Raw genomic sequence first — 23777 nt, forward strand, 5'->3', positions numbered from 1 at the left:
GAAACAGGAACAAGACCTAAGAATTACTACAAAGAGAGAATATCACTATAATGGAAAACCAAATGGTCAAACCCTAAATCGGAAGGGATGAGGACAACAATCCCTTTATAATTAGTTTGAACTGAACTTTTGAAGTATGAGAAAATCAGGTATCTTCGAGGTGGAGAAAAAGAGAAAAAAAAAAGTTTTATAAGAGCTGCAGTCCATACTATAGCACCGCCAAAAAGCAATGAAGATGGATCATATCAAGTCCAAACTTTAGTTTTTATGTAGGAGGAAAAATCTCTGTACCATCCACAAAAGCGCGTCCGCCCACGAAGAACGCTCGTTTGTTCTCTTTTCGAGCTTTTTCAATTATTGGCCACAGCTTCAATCTTTTTGCTCGATCAGCTGATGACAAGTCCTCCGTGATTTTCAAACGATTTTTTGTCAGAAAGTCAGCATCCTTTGCAGCACGCCAAACTGCATCTCGGTAAAAGCGCGATGTAAATCGGAAGAGAATACCACGGCCCTTGCTGTGTGGGTGAACACGGCCAAGACGGTGTGCCACATCAATGACATCAGGAAATTTCTCCTTAAACTGAGGAAGAATCTGTTGGCACACGTCAATAATCTCCTGACGGACATTTTCTTTATCTTTCTCAGGAATTCCGTGGATCCTCAGATTCCATCGACGAGTGTAGGTTTCTAAATGCGCCAGGCGTTGTTCTCGTTCAGTGGAATTAATTTCTTCTTTCTTTGTGCGCGAGTCAATGAAATCAACTCTTTGTTTCAGATCTTTAACCTCGTTGCAGATGAAATCAATAGTTTCCAACACACTAGAGATTTTTTCTGTGTTCTTGCCGACCTCTTCTTTCATGTCTTTGATTATCCGGGAGTTTTCAACTATCAGCGTTTGTAATTCGTCTGATTTATTTGTCACCAACTGAAATCATTCAGAGAGTTGCGAGGAGACACTTGTCGCGTCGAATTTGTCCGTTTTCCTTATTTTGACCACGGGAGAATTGCACGGAGTGTCGGGTAGCGGCGGGATTACTTCCTCCATGAGCATAAGCACAGAATCATCGTTTTGCTCAACATAGTCGTGCATGTTATTTTTCAAAACCCCGACAGCGGAAGCATAATCACATCCTTGCGATTCAAGCGAGTTACAGGCCGTTTTGCTAGGAGAGCTAGAATTAGCAGCTGTGCTCGACACTGTTTTCCCGGACTTCTTCGAATTTTTTCTCTTTTCAGAACCACCCATTACTGTGATTGAGATGCCTTAGGTAGTAAAAAACATTAACCAATCAAAATAAATTTCTCACAATTCAGTAGAACTTCCAAAATAAAGTTTGGGATCGGGAGCCTCTCAAACAAGCGTGTGCTCAGAGCGCCATCTTGACACGCCTCCTCCGTGTTAAAATTTGATGTTCCTCCAGCGTTCTTACGTCAGTCTTTAATGTCAGGTGATCCTTCAAATGTCAGTGTAAAGTGTTGAGTACACTATTAGTGCTCAGTCGTGTTTTTCATAGTTACCAGTGCCGATGGAGTTTTTTAAAGCGTCATATTCTGCTGGAAACGTTTCATTTGAATGGTAATGTCCCATAAGCGGAGGTCTTGTGAGTAACTTCACAAGTCGGTCAAAGTCTACACCGGTGACAAGCTCATCTACTCCCAGAACCTGCTACTCTCTACCTACACGTTGTCAGCTGATGTTTCAAAACCTCAACACTCGCGTACAGAACAGCCTCAGCGTCTGCACCTCTTATCGGCACTAGCTGCAAGTCTACACCCCCTCTGTCCAGAAGTGAGCACAGCCTCTTGGTACCATCCCAGCAAGCATTTTTTTGGGGTGTTTAAAGGTGCCAACTGACCATCAAAAGTAAAAATGACTCATTTTATCTCATCCCAACAGGGAAACCACCAACAATAAAGAATGAGTTACTATCTGGTGTCATGGCTTTGCAATTAAAACAAGTTTAGTTATAATGGAGGTCATTGGGGGCAAAAACAGCCACTTGAACAATATGAACAATACATAAGGGTTAAAAGTCTAATAGACGGCTTGGTTAAAACCAGGCTAAATCTAGGCTGTCAGTGAGTGTGCACCCCTAACCCCGCCTCTCACAGTGACCTCACTAGCTCCGCTGAGTGCTTTGTGTCTCAGATTGCATGCAAGTCTGCAGCCAGATACTGCTGGAAGCTAGTCATCAAATACACAGGAACGAATGACTACACGTGTCAATCTGTCTATTAAACTATCTAATCTGTCTAGTCAGTCTTTTATTATCTTTTATATGCAAAAATATTCATTCATAAAAACATATGTATATATGAACACTGGGTCAAATAGGGTCCGTGCATTTTAAATCTAATAACAAAAATAACCCAATGTTGGTTTTGTCCATATTTAAATGAACGTGTGTAAACGCACGCTTTGATCAAACCTTTTATTCCCCTTGATGATATTGTGCTTTTTTTTTCCCTCAATGCCCTCCAAAGTTTCAATGTTTGGCCGTGTCTGCCATATCTGTTTTGTTTAAAAAAAAAAAAGAATGCATCGGTTCCTGCATGTAGAATTCAGAAATCTCATGGCATTGAAAGAAAACTGGCAGCAGTTGAGTGCCAAGGTCAAAGGTCAGATGAGCAGGCATCACACCTGATAAACACCTGGGGCAACTGTACAGTAAAAAAAAAACAAAAAAACAACAAGATTAAGAAATATTGCTTTAATTTGAGAGAGACAAAAAAACTCTTCCGTGTTAAAATTTGATGTTCCTCCAGCGTTCTTACTTCAGTCAAACAATCTTAATGCACTCTGTCTCACTGAAACCTGGCTGAAACAAAATGACTATATTAGCTTAAATGAAGCAACTCCTCCAGGATTCTTATATAAACATGAGGCTCGTCAAACTGGTCGTGGTGGTGGAGTTGCATCAATCTTTAGTGATTTCCTTAATATTAAACAGAGAAACGGACTTATGTTTAGCTCCTTTGAAGTATTATCGCTTAATGTTCAGCTTCCAGATACTATACAAAAACCTATGTTATCTCTCGCTTTAATCACCATATATAGACCCCCAGGACCCTATGTCAAATTTCTAAAAGAATTTTCTGATTTTATTTCTGACTTACTAGTCAAAACTGATAAAATGCTAATTGTAGGTGACTTTAACATCCACATAGATGACGCTAATGATACATTAGGACTCGCGTTTATGGATTTAATACACTCACTTGGGATAAAGCAAAACGTTGTGGGCCCAACCCATCGCTTAAAGCATACATTAGATCTAATTCTGTCTTATGGAATCGAGGTTATTGACGTAGACATTATACCACAAAGTGATGATATTACAGATCACTACCTCTTACTATATAAGCTGTGTTTACCTGAAATCAGCAAACCCGCTCCAATACTCCGCCCTGGTAGAACTATTGTTCCGTCAACTAAAGATGAATTTATAAATAACTTACCTGATCTCTCTCTATTTCGTAATGCACCCGCAAACTCAAATGATCTTGATGTAGTAACCAGCAGTATGGATGCCATCTTTACTAGCACACTAAATACTGTGGCACCCATCAAATTAAAAAAGGCTAGAGAGATTAAAACTATACCATGGTATAATAGTCATACTCGTGCGCTCAAAACAGCAACCCGCGCCCTGGAACGTAAATGGAAAAAAACTAATTTAGAGGTCTTTAGAATTGCGTACAAAGACAGTATGTCCAGCTATAGGAGGGCTCTAAAATCTGCCAGGACCGAGCACCTGCGCAAACTGATAGAAAATAATCATAACAATCCTAGATTTTTATTTAACACCATCTCTAAATTAGCTAATAATCGGTCATCCTTGGAACAAACTACTCCACCGCAAATTAGTAGTGATGACTTTATGAATTTTTTCAGTAATAAAATAGAAGGCTTTAGACAAAAAATAGGAGATGCCAAACTTTCTGCACCGGCTTATACTCCAAATCCTGTAAATATTTCATTAAATCATAATAATAACCTACACTGCTTCAAAATCATAGAACATGAAGAGTTAGTAAAAATTATAAATAGCTCTAAACCAGCTACGTGTATGCTGGACTCAATTCCAACAAAATTACTGAAAGAGCTGCTACCTGCTATAGGAGAACCTCTTCTTAACATTATCAACTCTTCTTTATCTATAGGCCATGTTCCAAACTCTTACAAGCTAGCTGTTATTAAGCCTATTATTAAGAAACCGCAACTAGACACCAACAACTTAGCTAACTATAGGCCTATTTCAAATCTTCCATTTATGCCTAAAATACTAGAAAAAGTTGTTTCCACTCAATTATGCTCTTTTCTGCAGACGAACAATATTTTTGAAGTGTTTCAGTCAGGTTTCAGGGCTCACCACAGTACAGAAACCGCCTTAGTGAAAATAACCAACGATTTACTCTTAACTGCTGACCGAGGGTGCGTCTCGCTATTAGTTTTACTCGATCTTAGTGCGGCATTTGATACCATAGACCACAATATCCTCATAAATCGCTTAAAGTCTACAGGTGTCCAGGGACAGGCTATACAATGGTTTAAGTCATACTTAACTGACCGCTACCAGTTTGTGAATCTTAATGGACAGCCTTCACAAATCTGCCCAGTAAAGTATGGGGTGCCTCAAGGATCAGTTTTAGGCCCTTTACTGTTTACAATTTATATGCTACCTCTGGGAGACATTATTAGAAGACATGGGATCAGCTTTCACTGCTATGCAGATGATACTCAATTATATATTTCAACTAAACCTGACGAGACGTCTGAACTTTCTAAACTAACTGAGTGTATCAAAGACATCAAAGACTGGATGACCAACAATTTTCTTCTCTTAAACTCCGACAAAACAGAATTGTTACTTATTGGGCCTAAATCTTGCACACAGCAGATCTCGCAACTCAATTTACAATTAGAAGGATACAAAGTTAGCTTTAGCTCTACTATAAAAGATTTGGGTGTCATATTTGACAGCAATCTAACTTTTAAAAACCATATATCCCATGTCACTAAAACTGCCTTCTTTCATCTGAGAAATATCGCTAAATTACGAAATATGCTATCCATCTCAGATGCAGAAAAGCTAGTCCATGCTTTTATGACTTCGAGACTGGATTACTGTAATGCTCTATTTGCTGGCTGCCCAGCATCCTCTATTAACAAACTTCAATTAGTACAAAATGCAGCAGCCAGAGTTCTGACCAGGTCTAGAAAATATGATCATATAACCCCAATTTTATCCTCCTTACACTGGCTGCCTGTTAAGTTTCGTATTGAATTTAAAATATTACTTCTCACCTATAAAGCTCTAAATAATCTAGCTCCTGTTTATCTAACCAACCTTCTGTCTCGCTACAAACCAACTCGCTCTTTAAGATCTCAAAATTCAGGGCTTCTGGTAGTACCTAGAATAGCAAAATCAAGTAAAGGAGGTCGAGCCTTCTCTTTCATGGCTCCTACACTCTGGAATAGCCTTCCTGATAACGTCCGAGGCTCAGACACACTCTCCCAGTTCAAAACTAGATTAAAGACCTATCTGTTTAGTAAAGCATGCTCTCAATGCATCACCTAGCGGGTTCCACACTGGCTTCTACATCTTGCTTATATACACTATGAACAGCAGCTACGCTAATTATTTTCTTTATTCTCTATTTTCACCTGGGGATACTCATCCCGAGGTCCTCAGATTATGCGGAGTCACTGATTGGATCCAAGACCAGCGACGTGATGATCCCAAGGATTCCATATCCGGGACCAGGCCATATCCTGAGCTGCTGCTGCGCTGATGGTCGTGGGGAGTGGAGAACATGAGTCTGATTCCAGCGACGCTCCAGGGACAGACGAGTCTTCGCTGAGGCCATCTTCCAGCCTAAACCACGACGAATGAAGTTCTGCACTAGACTTTTGGCCAGCGGAGAAATTAAAATGGTCGTGCCCAACTGAGTCTGGTTCTCTCAAGGTTTTTTTTCTTCACTCCCATCAGGTGAAGTTTTTTTCCCTCTCCGCTGTCGCCACTGCCTCGCATGGTTCAGGATTGGTAGAGCTACGCATCGATGAATTGGCTCTTTAGTGTTTGAACTCTCAGTAATGATTAAATCACACTGAACTGAGCTAAACTGAACTGAACTTAAACACTAAAAACTGAACTACACTGTTCCAGTTACTGAACCACACTGTTCCAGTTACTATGACCATTTATGTGAAGCTGCTTTGACACAATCTACATTGTAAAAGCGCTATACAAATAAAGCTGAATTGAATTAAATTGAATAATGCCAGGTGATCCTTCAAATGTCAGTGTAAATTGTTGAGTGTACCATTAGTGCTCAGTCGTGTTTTTCATAGTTACCAGTGCCGATGGAGTTTTTTTTTTAGAGCGTCATATTCTGCTGGAAAAGTTTCATTTTAATGGTAATATGCCATGAGCGGAGGTGTATGAGTAACTTCACAAGTTGACCATAGTCTAGACCGATGACATGCTCATCTACTCCCAGAACCTGGCAGAACGAAATGTTGCAGCTCGTCCGGTCTTCAATGATGAGCCCAAAAGAGGCCACTTCACAGAGCCGGCCCAAGGCTTAAGAGAACTGAGAGGCAGGACAAGATGGCGGGCTGGACTTGGTTAACTTTAGATTTTACACAAATCTCATTGTTTTGTTTTTTACCTAAAATAGTAATTAAAACATCCAAGATGTGTTTTGCCTCATCAAAATGTGGAATTTGATCAGCAAACTACTCATTCTAAGACAACTATGCCTTGGGCTAAATGACTTGGCTTCAAGTACGATGCCACACGATTCAGAAATGAAGGTACAGACTGCACAAACAGATAAACGACATGATGCATCTCATTTCACCACAACTAAAGGCAGCGACAAAAAAAAAGTCAAGCTCTCACGATGATGACATTTCTCATGCAACCCTTTAGCAAGCCTACATAGTATTTATGCCTAAAAGTCACTGCATGGGTAAATAAGAAACAAGCAACACACACACACACACACACACATATATATATATATATATATATATCCATGGGCCACTGTAAAGTAATATGGTTCTGTCATAACGTTTTGAATGAAAATCTGCATTTGGATAAGACACCTTTAGTATAGTTTTGATTTTAAGGCATAATAAAGATCAAATGCAAGTACGAGTGGATTTACATTGAAAATTTCAAACGCATCAAGAAAACCATGTGCTAAGGAAATTTCAAACCATTTGGAACGCACAGAGACGAGCTTTTGTGCAAAAATGAACTTAAAGGTGCCTTTAAAAAAGTGTCAAAGTACTTTTGAAAACAAAAAAGCAAACCCCCAATAGGTGGCAGCAAGAGGCCGCTTTATTTGAGTAAAGCATTGAACGATTCATTCAGCCAAAGAAGCCAATAGGATGAACGGACAGTTGAATCAATCCCTGAATCATCGACTCACCCGAGTCTTCTTGGCGAAGGCCTGAATCGTTCGTGCAGGGAAACGTCGCTGTGTATTATTCAGAGATGGCCAACTGTTCTGCTGTTTATTTTATTATACTTATCGCAATGATTTTACTACTACTATCAATAAAATTAATATTAATAATGATAATATTGCCGGAAGTTGTACAGCGCATGCGTCACGTGTTCATCATCAGCATCCATGACAACCGTCCTGTGGGTGTTGTTTGAATCTCGCTGTGTCGATTGGCATCTGATCTCTGCGTCCTCCGTGACAATTTTTCCAGATTATCGATATTATTGATCGTTGGATACGTCGATTGATCGCCTGCTGTTCCCATCACTCAGGTTTGACCCTTTTTATTACGCTGTGCTTTGTGTTTGTGTTCAGTATGTCTTGTGTTCACTACAGGTTCCAGAGTCGACTCACCTACGACTCGCTCCAGTTTGAAGGCCTCAACATCAGCGCGGGGGAGCTGAAGCGGCAGATCATGAGGAGCAAGAGGCTGAAGTTCTGCCAGCTGAAGATCAGCAACGCCCAGACTGATGAAGGTGAGTTGAGGAAAAGACACTTCAACTGTTCTACGCTAACATTAGATGCGTTACATCAGACACTTCTGGAAGCTGTAAGGTGGTGCTGATGCTGACATGTAGGGATGTTTTGGCTGTTTTAAAAGGCTAATGGCTCTCAAAGTATACCGTGCTCCATAATTATGTGCTGATTCTGATTTTATTTTGCTGTCAGAATACACAGATGATGCTCTCATCCCTAAAAACACGTCGGTCATCATCAGACGGATCCCTGCGGCGGGACTGAAGTCCTCAAACAGAAGATTTGTTGGGTAAGTGCTGTGAAATGAGCACACGCGTCCTCTGTTAGATGTTATATGAAGACTCCTGGTCTGTCCCTGGTGTTTTAGTCACACAAGCTCCTTTGTTTTGCAGACATCAAGCTGGACGCTGGCGTGAACCTTCACCTAGAGCTGATCCTTCACTCCTCTCACTGGAGCAGTTGTTGAAGGTATTGAACAAATGAATAGCACAATAGCAAAACGCAATGTAAAGCACACAATATACGCACACGCACTCAGCTTCTTAGGGAGATTTGAGATTGTTTGAAGGGTTGAGGGTGAAAAAGATTCAAATGTGCAAATGCCTGTGAAACAGACTGAGAATCTGGCTGAGGCAAAGGCGTCAGAGGAGGACAAGCTGAAAGCGGTGATGTACCAGTCCAGCCTGTGCTACTACTCCAGCAGGTGAGCGTTCAGACACTGACAGGTTTGCTTTGTGAGAGATGTCTGAGCTGATTCTCATGGTTCTGATGTTCACTAGTGAGGCCATGAGGCTGCTTGGGATCCCGGGACACCACATTAGGCACTGCCCCACTAATGTGGTAACTGGGTTTTCCAAGCTCACGGTTGCTGTGAACTTGAGCTCTTGTCCTCATCAGTCAGATTGTTTGCTCAGAGTTTGACTGTCACTCCTCAATTCACAGGGCAGCCGCTCCGCGCCGCACAAGCGCATCCGGAAGAGCACAGGGATTCCCCGCAGCTTCCTGTTGGAGGTGGACGACCCAGACCGAAAGGGAGTCATGATAGACGGCAGCGGCCGATACGTCATTCCCATCATAGACGCGTGAGTAAACTGTACTTCAAGAGTTCACACTTAGATATTGCTTGACAGCTGTAAGCAGGTTTGGCATGCTGTCCCGGGAGAGAACCCTGAGCTCGGAGATAGTTGAGCCCAGGGCTCCCGCCAGGTCCATAGAGCATGTGAGGGGAGTACGAGATCAGGTGGTTCTCGAGAGCTCCCCAAATGCATGAAGCTCGGGACAGCAGCCGTGTATTCGAAGAAACTCCCCAAAAGGCTTGAAATGCTATATCCGGCTGCTGGATATAGTTATTTGAAAAAGAAAAGGTAAAGAGGGCTCCTTTGGAGCAAAGGGTGAAACAGGTTCCTGCGGGAACCCGAGCAGAGTTGGCTTGGGCTGTGAATACTCCTGCTGGAGTAGAGACTCAGGGAGACCCCTGCGGGGGTCAGAGCCATGGGGTGGGCGGGAATCCTGCTGGAGTCATTACAAGGGAAGGGGAGTGAAGGACTCCGGCTGGAGAGGGGGGTGAAGGGGGGCAGGGGGGGCGGGGACTCCAAAGGAGTAATTTGCTCGAGGAACACTCCTTGCGGAGATTGAGCTGGGAGGTGGCAGCACTATATATAATTATATATTTATATGAAACATATAGATATATAAATATATAATGGGGTAATCTAGGGCCTTGGGGGGGCGTTTTTACTGACTCTTGCGAGAGTCGAAGCTCTTGGCTCTCCTGCGGGAGAGAGAGCTGTATGTGCCATCTCCAGCTGGAGTCGGGAAAAGGAATGGTCGGTGAAGCCCCAGCTGAAGGGGGAAATGGCAATTGGGCAATGACCCCTGCGGGGGTCCGGTGCTCGGGATTAACTCCGCGGGAGTTAGAGCTTGAGGGTGACAGCACTATATATAAATATATATTTATATGCGTGGGTGCATATATATATACATATATATAAATAAATTTAAAAAATAAAAGATAAGTGTGAGAAATAAACAAAAAATAAACATAAATAAAAGCTAGGGCCGGGGAGGGTCGGTGACATGACTCGTGTCACAGCTCGGGGTTGGGTGAGCTATTTAGCTGCTCCAGTAGGAGTCGGGAAAGATGAGGGGGAGGTGAAGACTTCTTACTGGAGGGTGACGGGCGGTATAGGTGCTCTGGGGGTGTTCCTGCGGGAACAGAGCGTGAGGGTGACAGCACTATATATAAATTCATATTTATATGCGTGGGTGCATATAGATATAAATTTATATAAATAAAATCAAACAGAGATAAAAATAAATAGTGCTATACTATATGTCATTATGGAATGACATAATATAAAAGCTAAGGCCAGGGCAGTGAGATGATTCCTGCGAGAATCGAAGCTCGGGGTAACGCCCCTGCGGGGGCCAGAGCCATGGGGGGGGTGGGGTCCTACAGAAGTTAGAAAAGTTGGGGGGCAGTGAAAACTTCTGTGGCAGCGGCCGGGGGGGGCGGGGGTGACAAGGGGGCCTGGGCAGGGAGAGAACTCCTACTGGAGTTAGGTGAGTGAAAAGGGGGAGAAGGCTGAGTGCAAATCAGCTGGAAGGAAGAAAGGAAGCTAGATGGCTGGGTCATGCCCGCGCCCTTGGGAGACTGGGTAGTTCCTCTGCCCTCGGGAAGCTGGTATGGTTGGGTCGTATTCTCTCCCTGGACTAGGCCCATGCCCTTGGCCGCTGGGATTACTGCGTCTGCTGGTGAGGGTCCTCTGAGCTTCCCTGAGATGGCTGTGGCTGAGTCAGATATAAGATTTGAAGGCGTCGGGAGACTACTTTCCTAGTGTTTGTATGTGTTGTTACGATAGCCCTTGTGTGCTGCTGTGGTGGTGGCTCCAATTCTGAATGAGTGACTGGATTATGAATCTGGTGGGAAGCCTGAATGGTCCTATGACTTTAAGGTGTTATGAAACCAAAAATGTTATTGAACGGAATGTGTGGATGTGTTGAGCAGTGAGAAACTGATGAGGTGTTCTGGGGTAACTTAAAATGTATAAATGAATGCTGACGCAAATTGTGTATGCTGTGGTTATGGGATTATCATCTTAAAAGGAGAGATGGAGTCAGCTGCGGCTCTGCTTCTGATACCAGTTTCTGAAAATAAAGCAAAAGAGAGTCAGCGATTTCCTATGCAACTAGGAACATGTACAGCAGTATTTGTTTTTTTTTTTTTTTTTTTTTTTTTTTTAGAATGTATTGACTATATTGCCCGTTAGAAGCGCATTGGCGGCCCCGATAATATACCCCACGAAGGGGGCAGCATCTGTGTAAAAAGGATATACTGAGGATGAAATTGGATAGCTAATAAATGAATGGCTTCTATTCCAGCGCTTAAGGAAGGAAGCATAAGCAGGTCGCATGCTTTAAGCGCTACCTGATGGTTACGAACCTTTATGAATTTCATTTCTGTTAAACCAGGAGTCACCAAATATGGTACCGATGGGCACCAGATAGCTCACGAGGCTCTCGTGTGTTGCTCACAGGCCTGTTCTAAAATAGCTCACCATAACACCACTTACAAGTAAGCTTTCTCTAATAAAGAAGTAATCATTTAAAAATGTAAATATTTGCAAAGATAAATAAAATAGTGTTGCACGTTGATATATTAATTACGGGGTATTTCCTACCCTGTTAAATCATTGTTGGTAACTTTGAGAGAATCATAACGTGATCAGTGACTACACCTGGATGAATATTATTCATTATTAAAAATACCCAAACTTAAATTATAATTATAAGTAAATTGAGCAATTTGTTATTTGAGAAGTGTTTATCCAACTGGTAGCCCTCCACGTTAATCGGTGCCCGAAAGTAGCTCTTAGTTTCAGAGGTTAGTGACTCCCGTGTTAAACGCTAAAGACAACATTTTGAAGAAAGCTGAAAACCTGTAACCATTGACTTTCACAGGAAGGAAATAAATAATAAGGAAGTCAATGCGGCTGTCCGTAGTGCCCAGCCACAATTCATGACACTTCGTATTCTGCCGCGCCGCGGAGCGCTATTTGTATAATTGATTAGTTTATTTGATAAAGTATGAATGCTTGAGTCTGGTGTGCATTAATCTACTATTCTCTGTCGTAAGTGCGTCGCGTCACCGCGCCGTCGGCGCCTCTGGTGCGCGACGCCCTTCAGGCAGAGTTTGTTACGGCCAAGATCGGATTTAGATCATTTCTCTTCTATTCCGGAGATTGCTGCTGCGAGATGAAATAGGTGAGTGACGAAAAGGCATCCCAGCGGGATAATGCGCATGTGTGTTTGATGTTCTAGATGGAGAGCAGTTTATGCTTAGCGTGATATTTTTCTTCCAGAATATAAAAGGGGACTGATTGTCGATTTATTCAAGTAGCTTATTAATGCTTGAATTTCTATCACTCCAAATTGATGCTTAAGAATTCTATAGAAGTGCTTAAGCCGGAGGTTCTTCCGCAATGAGAATGCAAATATTAGAAAACCGGTCACTAGTTTAGCTGGGGGATATTAGGGAGAGAGAAACGGGAACTTGTAGGTGAATTACGTGCAAACACCGTAGTTATTGGCGAAATCCAGCGGATCGTTTTTTAGCATAAATGTGTGGGCTACTTTTGCATCCGAATGTTAAACGGACTACGAAATGTAATTGTGACCTCCGATTGCCAGAAATCGGGTGGCGGGTGTAATGTTGATTGCAACCGAGCGCTGCAGCCGTCTAGATTAGAGAGATTGCTTGGTTTATAACGTGATAATTTAGGCATATTCATCAGGTAGAATCATGCTGTTAAAGCTGAAAAAGGCAGAATTATGAGGAGATGAAAGAGCCGTTATTAGACGTTTTTTAGAAACGTTCTAATGTCCATTTCAGTAGGGCTGGTATGGATGTGCTTAACAGGGAATTGCTCTGTGATTTCTGGTGTAGCGTTGGTGGACGACTAGTGAGGTTGTGGGAAGGGAGCGCCGAGATCGGCTGTGCTTCAGTAGACGAAACCTGGAATGAGAAATTCAGAAAATTAGGTCAGTTACAAACGTAATTCAGTAAAAGCATAAACATATTGACAAAAGTCGACAAGTAATTTCTATTTTATAATAGAAAATAATCAGCAGTAGCTGCGAGCTTGTAAAAATGAGAGGGGGAAAAAGCAATGATACGCAAGGTAGAGGGGCGGGGTGCGTAGGTGGTAAGGATCGCTGAAAGAGGAGGACTGGAGTGTGCACTGGAATCGGGAGCTGCAGGATGGAGGAGGTGAGGTGGGATTCCCAAGAGTTGCTTTATTGTCCGGGAGATAGGTTTTATCCGTGTTTAGAATTATGATTGCTGCAATATGTCCAAATCCAATATTGCATTTTAATCCTTTCCTTGATTCTCCGGGGAGGCGGAGAGATTGCGGGTTTAATGTCTGTTTAGGATAGGGGGTGTGGCAGGAGCGTGTTATGTCCTGGGGGTGGCGGTGAAGACGTGGATTCGCAAGTGTTTTGGGTTTAATGCAGCGGCTTTGAATTATGGTCCCGGCGTCTAGGAGTTTGGAGGAGTTCCGTAACAGTCGTTGTTGGATATGAGTGACACATGATGATGCTGGAGAAGGTACGTAGCGGAGCTGGGGATTGCATTGTGATCTGGCTGGAGTGGATAGGCCTACGGCCTCTCGTTGGAGCCTCGGTCTCGAGCTGACTTTCATGCTGGGCTGGTTGTTGTTAAGACGGGGCTGGTGTTTCAGGGAGCCCGGAGCTTTCTTTCTTGTATGTAGCTGCGCTGATGCTGTTGTGATCTCAGCCGTCGTCGCTGTTGTTGTTGTTTTTGTCATTTTTGTAGTTGCTGACGATGGTATTAAAGGTGGTGTGGTATTGTAGTTGAAGAATAGTAGGAGATGTGGAGGATCCGTTTTGTCCGTGAGTAACTTTTGGAGGAGCTAGAGCGGACCTGTCGTTTGTTTCTTCGGAAAAACGAAGATAAGGGAGTTATGTCTAGCTAGGCTACTTATAGTGGGTTAGGATAGATCTGATTGGCTAACTAATGAGTGTAGATAGGTGGCCAGCTGCTGTCAATTATATCACGTGCTCCTCTCGAAATTAGTTTAAAAACTTCACTTGGCATAGCCGCATGTTCTAGTGTTTGTCCAAATCTCACATGATGTCTGCTTGTGTGTGTTTGCGCTCGATCTGTTCAGTGAGGCCTATGCTGCTGAGAAGAGAAAGAGGCCGTCCTTCTCCTGCCAGACCGAGCCTTTGCCCTCCTCGTCCTCAGCAGGTGCGGCATCTTCGGTCCGGGACGCCGGAGGGAAACGGTCCCGCTCCCCATCTTCACCAGAGACGCGCGGCGACCAGAAGAGACCACGTCGCTGAGAGACCTTCATCCAAGAGACCTGGAGCCGACGTGTAAATATTGTACATAGTTTATTAATAAAAGATAATAAAGATTATAGCCGCATGAACTGTGTGGACTGGTTAACCTTCACTCCAGCAGTGCAACACACACATACACACACACACACACACACACACACACACACGAATGAATTCATAAACACAATATCATGAAGTTTTGCTTTAATTTAGGAAAAGAGAAACTCTTCTGGGCTAAAATCTGATGGGTTTTTTTCAGCGTTCTTACTTCAGTCTTTAATGTCAGGTGATCCTTCAAATGTCAGTGTAAAGTGTTGAGTACACTATTAGTGCTCAGTCGTGTTTTTCATAGTTACCAGTGCCGATGGAGTTTTTTAAAGCGTCATATTCTGCTGGAAACGTTTCATTTGAATGGTAATGTCCCATAAGCGGAGGTCTTGTGAGTAACTTCACAAGTCGGTCAAAGTCTACACCGGTGACAAGCTCATATACTCCCAGAACCTGCTACTCTCTACCTACACGCTGTCAGCTGATGTTTCAAAACCTCAACACTCGCATACAGAACAGCCTCAGCGTCTGCACCACTTATCGGCACTAGCTGCAAGTCTACACCCCCTCTGTCCAGAAGTGAGCACAGCCTCTTGGTACCATCCCAGCAAGCATTTTTTTGGGGTGTTTAAAGGTGCCAACTGACCATCAAAAGTAAAAATGACTCATTTTATCTCATCCCAACAGGGAAACCACCAACAATAAAGAATGAGTTACTATCTGGTGTCATGGCTTTGCAATTAAAACAAGTTTAGTTATAATGGAGGTCATTGGGGGCAAAAACAGCCACTTGAACAATATGAACAATACATAAGGGTTAAAAGTCTAATAGACGGCTTGGTTAAAACCAGGCTAAATCTAGGCTGTCAGTGAGTGTGCACCCCTAACCCCGCCTCTCACAGTGACCTCACTAGCTCCGCTGAGTGCTTTGTGTCTCAGATTGCATGCAAGTCTGCAGCCAGATACTGCTGGAAGCTAGTCATCAAATACACAGGAACGAATGACTACACGTGTCAATCTGTCTATTAAACTATCTAATCTGTCTAGTCAGTCTTTTATTATCTTTTATATGCAAAAATATTCATTCATAAAAACATATGTATATATGAACACTGGGTCAAATAGGGTCCGTGCATTTTAAATCTAATAACAAAAATAACCCAATGTTGGTTTTGTCCATATTTAAATGAACGTGTGTAAACGCACGCTTTGATCAAACCTTTTATTCCCCTTGATGATATTGTGCTTTTTTTTCCCCTCAATGCCCTCCAAAGTTTCAATGTTTGGCCGTGTCTGCCATATCTGTTTTGTTTAAAAAAAAAAAAGGAAAAAAAAGGAATGCATCGGTTCCTGCATGTAGAATTCAGAAATCTCATGGCATTGAAAGAAAACTGGCAGCAGTTGAGTGCCGAGGTCAAAGGTCAGATGAGCAGGCATCACACCTGATAAACACCTGGGGCAACTGTACAGTAAAAAAAAAAAAAAACAACAAGATTAAGAAATATTGCTTTAATTTGAGAGAGACAAAAAAAACTCTTCCGTGTTAAAATTTGATGTTCCTCCAGCGTTCTTACGTCAGTCTTTAATGTCAGGTGATCCTTCAAATGTCAGTGTAAATTGTTGAGTGTACCATTAGTGCTCAGTCGTGTTTTTCATAGTTACCAGTGCCGATGGAGTTTTTTTTTTTAGAGCGTCATATTCTGCTGGAAAAGTTTCATTTTAATGGTAATATGCCATGAGCGGAGGTGTATGAGTAACTTCACAAGTTGACCATAGTCTAGAGCGATGACATGCTCATCTACTCCCAGAACCTGGCAGAACGAAATGTTGCAGCTCGTCCGGTCTTCAATGATGAGCCCAAAAGAGGCCACTTCACAGAGCCGGCCCAAGGCTTAAGAGAACTGAGAGGCAGGACAAGATGGCGGGCTGGACTTGGTTAACTTTAGATTTTACACAAATCTCATTGTTTTGTTTTTCACCTAAAATAGTAATTAAAACATCCAAGATGTGTTTTGCCTCATCAAAATGTGGAATTTGATCAGCAAACTACTCATTCTAAGACAACTATGCCTTGGGCTAAATGACTTGGCTTCAAGTACGATGCCACACGATTCAGAAATGAAGGTACAGACTGCACAAACAGATAAACGACATGATGCATCTCATTTCACCACAACTAAAGGCAGCGACAAAAAAAAAGTCAAGCTCTCACGATGATGACATTTCTCATGCAACCCTTTAGCAAGCCTACATAGTATTTATGCCTAAAAGTCACTGCATGGGTAAATAAGAAACAAGCAACACACACACACACACACACACATATATATATATATATATATATCCATGGGCCACTGTAAAGTAATATGGTTCTGTCATAACGTTTTGAATGAAAATCTGCATTTGGATAAGACACCTTTAGTATAGTTTTGATTTTAAGGCATAATAAAGATCAAATGCAAGTACGAGTGGATTTACATTGAAAATTTCAAACGCATCAAGAAAACCATGTGCTAAGGAAATTTCAAACCATTTGGAACGCACAGAGACGAGCTTTTGTGCAAAAATGAACTTAAAGGTGCCTTTAAAAAAGTGTCAAAGTACTTTTGAAAACAAAAAAGCAAACCCCCAATAGGTGGCAGCAAGAGGCCGCTTTATTTGAGTAAAGCATTGAACGATTCATTCAGCCAAAGAAGCCAATAGGATGAACGGACAGTTGAATCAATCCCTGAATCATCGACTCACCCGAGTCTTCTTGGCGAAGGCCTGAATCGTTCGTGCAGGGAAACGTCGCTGTGTATTATTCAGAGATGGCCAACTGTTCTGCTGTTTATTTTATTATACTTATCGCAATGATTTTACTACTACTATCAATAAAATTAATATTAATAATGATAATATTGCCGGAAGTTGTACAGCGCATGCGTCACGTGTTCATCATCAGCATCCATGACAACCGTCCTGTGGGTGTTGTTTGAATCTCGCTGTGTCGATTGGCATCTGATCTCTGCGTCCTCCGTGACAATTTTTCCAGATTATCGATATTATTGATCGTTGGATACGTCGATTGATCGCCTGCTGTTCCCATCACTCAGGTTTGACCCTTTTTATTACGCTGTGCTTTGTGTTTGTGTTCAGTATGTCTTGTGTTCACTACAGGTTCCAGAGTCGACTCACCTACGACTCGCTCCAGTTTGAAGGCCTCAACATCAGCGCGGGGGAGCTGAAGCGGCAGATCATGAGGAGCAAGAGGCTGAAGTTCTGCCAGCTGAAGATCAGCAACGCCCAGACTGATGAAGGTGAGTTGAGGAAAAGACACTTCAACTGTTCTACGCTAACAGATGCGTTACATCAGACACTTCTGGAAGCTGTAAGGTGGTGCTGATGCTGACATGTAGGGATGTTTTGGCTGTTTTAAAAGGCTAATGGCTCTCAAAGTATACCGTGCTCCATAATTATGTGCTGATTCTGATTTTATTTTGCTGTCAGAATACACAGATGATGCTCTCATCCCTAAAAACACGTCGGTCATCATCAGACGGATCCCTGCGGCGGGACTGAAGTCCTCAACAGGCCCGGCGCTACGGGGGGGCAAAGGGTGGCATTGCCCCCTCAGACAGAGTTTGTGCCCCCCCAGTTTTTATAAAGGATTGTTCACTCAAACTGAAAATTCTTTCTGTCATTAATTATTAACACTCCCGTCCTTCCAACCTTCAGAACACACATTTAATTATTTTAAAATATATGACATAGCAATTAAATTATGAAAATGGTGAGGTTAAAGCTAGTCCTATAGTCCAGAGATCCGGTCCCCGCGTCAGGTCTGGTGCGCCCGTAAATAGCCTTTAAAACGCGCACACGGCGATGGAGGCGCACTCAACTCACAAGGGAGAAAATGGGTGACATAATAGAAGCAGCTTAATTCATTATATGTTTTGGTTAACTAATTATTTAAACACAACTCTCTTGAACTCTAAAAGGAAAAAACACATAAGAAATTTGCTGTTAAATTAATTTTAGCAGAGACGCAACTGCCAGTCATTTATTAGTTATTCGGGAAGATGTAGCCTAATAAAAATGTTTTAATAAAAATAAATAGTTTACTGCACAGTCCCACAGTAGGCTACACTATAAATAATATTTTAATTTATTTATTAATATTATTATTAATATTATTACAATTAAGCTAAAATTGACAAAACGCAGAACCCTTTGAATGTTTGCTTTCATTTTGCTGAAAAGTGCACTTTTACAGTTGCGTAGAGAAACATCCCATTATGCAACTGCAGTCAAGGTATAACACATAATAAATGCATTTTGCGTTTAAAGATGATCGGCCTGCGAAGTCAAGTTTGCAGTGTTATAAATGGAATAGGTATAGTGCTTAAGTGGATTTACCGCGGATCAACCGAGAAATCTCGTGCGCTGCAGGTAGGCAGAATGATAATCTTTTAAAAGTATGTAACTTAGGCTATACTGCTATTTGCTCATGCAAAATTAAACAACATAAAATATATTGTAGATCTGTTTTAAGAGCTAAAATACAACATATCGAGTTTGTTTTGACTTAGCTCATGGCCCTAAAATGAAAATAACCTGAAAACAAGCTATTAAAAAAGGCCTAATAAATAAAATAATTAATAAATAAAATGACGGGTAGGCCTAGAAACTATGGTACATATGGTTTATGATGGTTTACAATATCACGAAAAAAGCACATTTTTAATAGCCTTAGACAAATCTTTGTTTTTACATTTAAAATGATGAAAAAAAAAGTTATATAGCATATAAAAATTTAACCAATTTTCACGGTAATAACTGTGAATTTTTGTATCTTTTTTAGGTATTTTTCTGGCTACACTAAAAATGTAAAATGTTAAAATGTAACTAAGTAATTGTTTTGAATGACATTAGATTGTCACATTTAGCTTTTCCCCAACACTGATGTTGGTTGTGAAGCGGGATGACTCGGTTAAGCTGATTTCACTATATTTATTTACCGGTTAAATGAATTGTCTGATCGTGGGTCAGCTTGCATGCGTGGGCATAATTTGACGTCTTTACCTAAAACTTTAAACATTCATAGGGCTGTTATTTGAAATAAAACGGAAATAAGGAGAATAACATATGATTTAAAGCACTCGTTTGGCACTGAAGCCATCATCCGTCTGCATTAATAAGCGGTATGCATTACCATCGTTAATAAAATTCGTAATAGCGAAACTGCGTATTGTTATTACTATTAAAACGTAGCCTATATTACTGCCTTAGGTCAGTAACTTAGGCAGTAATGCAAAGTAATAATAAATGCGAATAAATAGCCTAAATGAAAGAAACAAGAGACCAAAATCAGTCACCAGGTCTAGTGCCCCCCTATGGATTTAAAGTGCCCCCTCAGTTTTGACTTCCTGGCGCCGGGCCTGGTCCTCAAACAGAAGATTTGTTGGGTAAGTGCTGTGAAATGAGCACACGCGTCCTCTGTTAGATGTTATATGAAGACTCCTGGTCTGTCCCTGGTGTTTTAGTCACACAAGCTCCTTTGTTTTGCAGACATCAAGCTGGACGCTGGCGTGAACCTTCACCTAGAGCTGATCCTTCACTCCTCTCACTGGAGCAGTTGTTGAAGGTATTGAACAAATGAATAGCACAATAGCAAAACGCAATGTAAAGCACACAATATACGCACACGCACTCAGCTTCTTAGGGAGATTTGAGATTGTTTGAAGGGTTGAGGGTGAAAAAGATTCAAATGTGCAAATGCCTGTGAAACAGACTGAGAATCTGGCTGAGGCAAAGGCGTCAGAGGAGGACAAGCTGAAAGCGGTGATGTACCAGTCCAGCCTGTGCTACTACTCCAGCAGGTGAGCGTTCAGACACTGACAGGTTTGCTTTGTGAGAGATGTCTGAGCTGATTCTCATGGTTCTGATGTTCACTAGTGAGGCCATGAGGCTGCTTGGGATCCCGGGACACCACATTAGGCACTGCCCCACTAATGTGGTAACTGGGTTTTCCAAGCTCACGGTTGCTGTGAACTTGAGCTCTTGTCCTCATCAGTCAGATTGTTTGCTCAGAGTTTGACTGTCACTCCTCAATTCACAGGGCAGCCGCTCCGCGCCGCACAAGCGCATCCGGAAGAGCACAGGGATTCCCCGCAGCTTCCTGTTGGAGGTGGACGACCCAGACCGAAAGGGAGTCATGATAGACGGCAGCGGCCGATACGTCATTCCCATCATAGACGCGTGAGTAAACTGTACTTGGCATAGCCGCATGTTCTAGTGTTTGTCCAAATCTCACATGATGTCTGCTTGTGTGTGTTTGCGCTCGATCTGTTCAGTGAGGCCTATGCTGCTGAGAAGAGAAAGAGGCCGTCCTTCTCCTGCCAGACCGAGCCTTTGCCCTCCTCGTCCTCAGCAGGTGCGGCATCTTCGGTCCGGGACGCCGGAGGGAAACGGTCCCGCTCCCCATCTTCACCAGAGACGCGCGGCGACCAGAAGAGACCACGTCGCTGAGAGACCTTCATCCAAGAGACCTGGAGCCGACGTGTAAATATTGTACATAGTTTATTAATAAAAGATAATAAAGATTATAGCCGCATGAACTGTGTGGACTGGTTAACCTTCACTCCAGCAGTGCAACACACACATACACACACACACACACACACACACACACACGAATGAATTCATAAACACAATATCATGAAGTTTTGCTTTAATTTAGGAAAAGAGAAACTCTTCTGGGCTAAAATCTGATGGGTTTTTTTCAGCGTTCTTACTTCAGTCTTTAATGTCAGGTGATCCTTCAAATGTCAGTGTAAAGTGTTGAGTACACTATTAGTGCTCAGTCGTGTTTTTCATAGTTACCAGTGCCGATGGAGTTTTTTGAAGCGTCATATTCTGCTGGAAACGTTTCATTTGAATGGTAATGTCCCATAAGCGGAGGTCTTGTGAGTAACTTCACAAGTCGGTCAAAGTCTACACCGGTGACAAGCTCATCTACTCCCAGAACCTGCTACTCTCTACCTACACGCTGTCAGCTGATGTTTCAAAACCTCAACACTCGCATACAGAACAGCCTCAGCGTCTGCACCACTTATCGGCACTAGCTGCAAGTCTACACCCCCTCTGTCCAGAAGTGAGCACAGCCTCTTGGTACCATCCCAGCAAGCATTTTTTTGGGGTGTTTAAAGGTGCCAACTGACCATCAAAAGTAAAAATGACTCATTTTATCTCATCCCAACAGGGAAACCACCAACAATAAAGAATGAGTTACTATCTGGTGTCATGGCTTTGCAATTAAAACAAGTTTAGTTATAATGGAGGTCATTGGGGGCAAAAACAGCCACTTGAACAATATGAACAATACATAAGGGTTAAAAGTCTAATAGACGGCTTGGTTAAAACCAGGCTAAATCTAGGCTGTCAGTGAGTGTGCACCCCTAACCCCGCCTCTCACAGTGACCTCACTAGCTCCGCTGAGTGCTTTGTGTCTCAGATTGCATGCAAGTCTGCAGCCAGATACTGCTGGAAGCTAGTCATCAAATACACAGGAACGAATGACTACACGTGTCAATCTGTCTATTAAACTATCTAATCTGTCTAGTCAGTCTTTTATTATCTTTTATATGCAAAAATATTCATTCATAAAAACATATGTATATATGAACACTGGGTCAAATAGGGTCCGTGCATTTTAAATCTAATAACAAAAATAACCCAATGTTGGTTTTGTCCATATTTAAATGAACGTGTGTAAACGCACGCTTTGATCAAACCTTTTATTCCCCTTGATGATATTGTGCTTTTTTTTCCCCTCAATGCCCTCCAAAGTTTCAATGTTTGGCCGTGTCTGCCATATCTGTTTTGTTTAAAAAAAAAAAAGGAAAAAAAAGGAATGCATCGGTTCCTGCATGTAGAATTCAGAAATCTCATGGCATTGAAAGAAAACTGGCAGCAGTTGAGTGCCGAGGTCAAAGGTCAGATGAGCAGGCATCACACCTGATAAACACCTGGGGCAACTGTACAGTAAAAAAAAACAAAAAAAAAACAACAAGATTAAGAAATATTGCTTTAATTTGAGAGAGACAAAAAAAACTCTTCCTTGTTAAAATTTGATGTTCCTCCAGCGTTCTTACGTCAGTCTTTAATGTCAGGTGATCCTTCAAATGTCAGTGTAAATTGTTGAGTGTACCATTAGTGCTCAGTCGTGTTTTTCATAGTTACCAGTGCCGATGGAGTTTTTTTTTTTAGAGCGTCATATTCTGCTGGAAAAGTTTCATTTTAATGGTAATATGCCATGAGCGGAGGTGTATGAGTAACTTCACAAGTTGACCATAGTCTAGACCGATGACATGCTCATCTACTCCCAGAACCTGGCAGAACGAAATGTTGCAGCTCGTCCGGTCTTCAATGATGAGCCCAAAAGAGGCCACTTCACAGAGCCGGCCCAAGGCTTAAGAGAACTGAGAGGCAGGACAAGATGGCGGGCTGGACTTGGTTAACTTTAGATTTTACACAAATCTCATTGTTTTGTTTTTCACCTAAAATAGTAATTAAAACATCCAAGATGTGTTTTGCCTCATCAAAATGTGGAATTTGATCAGCAAACTACTCATTCTAAGACAACTATGCCTTGGGCTAAATGACTTGGCTTCAAGTACGATGCCACACGATTCAGAAATGAAGGTACAGACTGCACAAACAGATAAACGACATGATGCATCTCATTTCACCACAACTAAAGGCAGCGACAAAAAAAAAGTCAAGCTCTCACGATGATGACATTTCTCATGCAACCCTTTAGCAAGCCTACATAGTATTTATGCCTAAAAGTCACTGCATGGGTAAATAAGAAACAAGCAACACACACACACACACACACACACACACACACACACACACATATATATATATATATATATATATATATATATATATATATATATATATATATATATATATATATATATATATATATATCCATGGGCCACTGTAAAGTAATATGGTTCTGTCATAACGTTTTGAATGAAAATCTGCATTTGGATAAGACACCTTTAGTATAGTTTTGATTTTAAGGCATAATAAAGATCAAATGCAAGTACGAGTGGATTTACATTGAAAATTTCAAACGCATCAAGAAAACCATGTGCTAAGGAAATTTCAAACCATTTGGAACGCACAGAGACGAGCTTTTGTGCAAAAATGAACTTAAAGGTGCCTTAAAAAAAGTGTCAAAGTACTTTTGAAAACAAAAAAGCAAACCCCCAATAGGTGGCAGCAAGAGGCCGCTTTATTTGAGTAAAGCATTGAACGATTCATTCAGCCAAAGAAGCCAATAGGATGAACGGACAGTTGAATCAATCCCT

The 23777-nt window shown here is 41.8% G+C and overlaps 3 protein-coding genes across 3 annotated transcripts; all 3 read left to right on the forward strand.

The window, feature by feature from the left end:
* The first annotated feature begins 8126 nt into the window (after nucleotides 1-8126).
* LOC141375892 (E3 ubiquitin-protein ligase RBBP6-like) lies at nucleotides 8127-9080 on the forward strand. Its single transcript, XM_073910967.1, has 4 exons — nucleotides 8127-8145; nucleotides 8191-8287; nucleotides 8391-8466; nucleotides 8613-9080. Exons 1-4 carry the CDS (start codon nucleotides 8127-8129, stop codon nucleotides 8703-8705), a joined length of 285 nt encoding a protein of 94 aa, XP_073767068.1. The 3' UTR covers nucleotides 8706-9080.
* Nucleotides 9081-15914: 6834 nt separating this feature from the next.
* LOC141375756 (E3 ubiquitin-protein ligase RBBP6-like) lies at nucleotides 15915-18496 on the forward strand. Its single transcript, XM_073910704.1, has 2 exons — nucleotides 15915-17711; nucleotides 17902-18496. Exons 1-2 carry the CDS (start codon nucleotides 17552-17554, stop codon nucleotides 18096-18098), a joined length of 357 nt encoding a protein of 118 aa, XP_073766805.1. The 5' UTR covers nucleotides 15915-17551; the 3' UTR covers nucleotides 18099-18496.
* A 149-nt stretch (nucleotides 18497-18645) lies between these two features.
* Nucleotides 18646-22433, forward strand: LOC141375752 (E3 ubiquitin-protein ligase RBBP6-like). Its single transcript, XM_073910700.1, has 6 exons — nucleotides 18646-19859; nucleotides 19963-20038; nucleotides 20185-20273; nucleotides 20350-20410; nucleotides 20513-20652; nucleotides 20748-22433. Exons 3-6 carry the CDS (start codon nucleotides 20239-20241, stop codon nucleotides 20920-20922), a joined length of 411 nt encoding a protein of 136 aa, XP_073766801.1. The 5' UTR covers nucleotides 18646-19859; nucleotides 19963-20038; nucleotides 20185-20238; the 3' UTR covers nucleotides 20923-22433.
* Nucleotides 22434-23777: the final 1344 nt, after the last annotated feature.

The sequence above is a fragment of the Danio rerio genome, chromosome 8 (assembly GCF_049306965.1).
Source record: "Danio rerio strain Tuebingen ecotype United States chromosome 8, GRCz12tu, whole genome shotgun sequence".
In the NCBI taxonomy this organism is placed as follows: domain Eukaryota; kingdom Metazoa; phylum Chordata; class Actinopteri; order Cypriniformes; family Danionidae; genus Danio; species Danio rerio.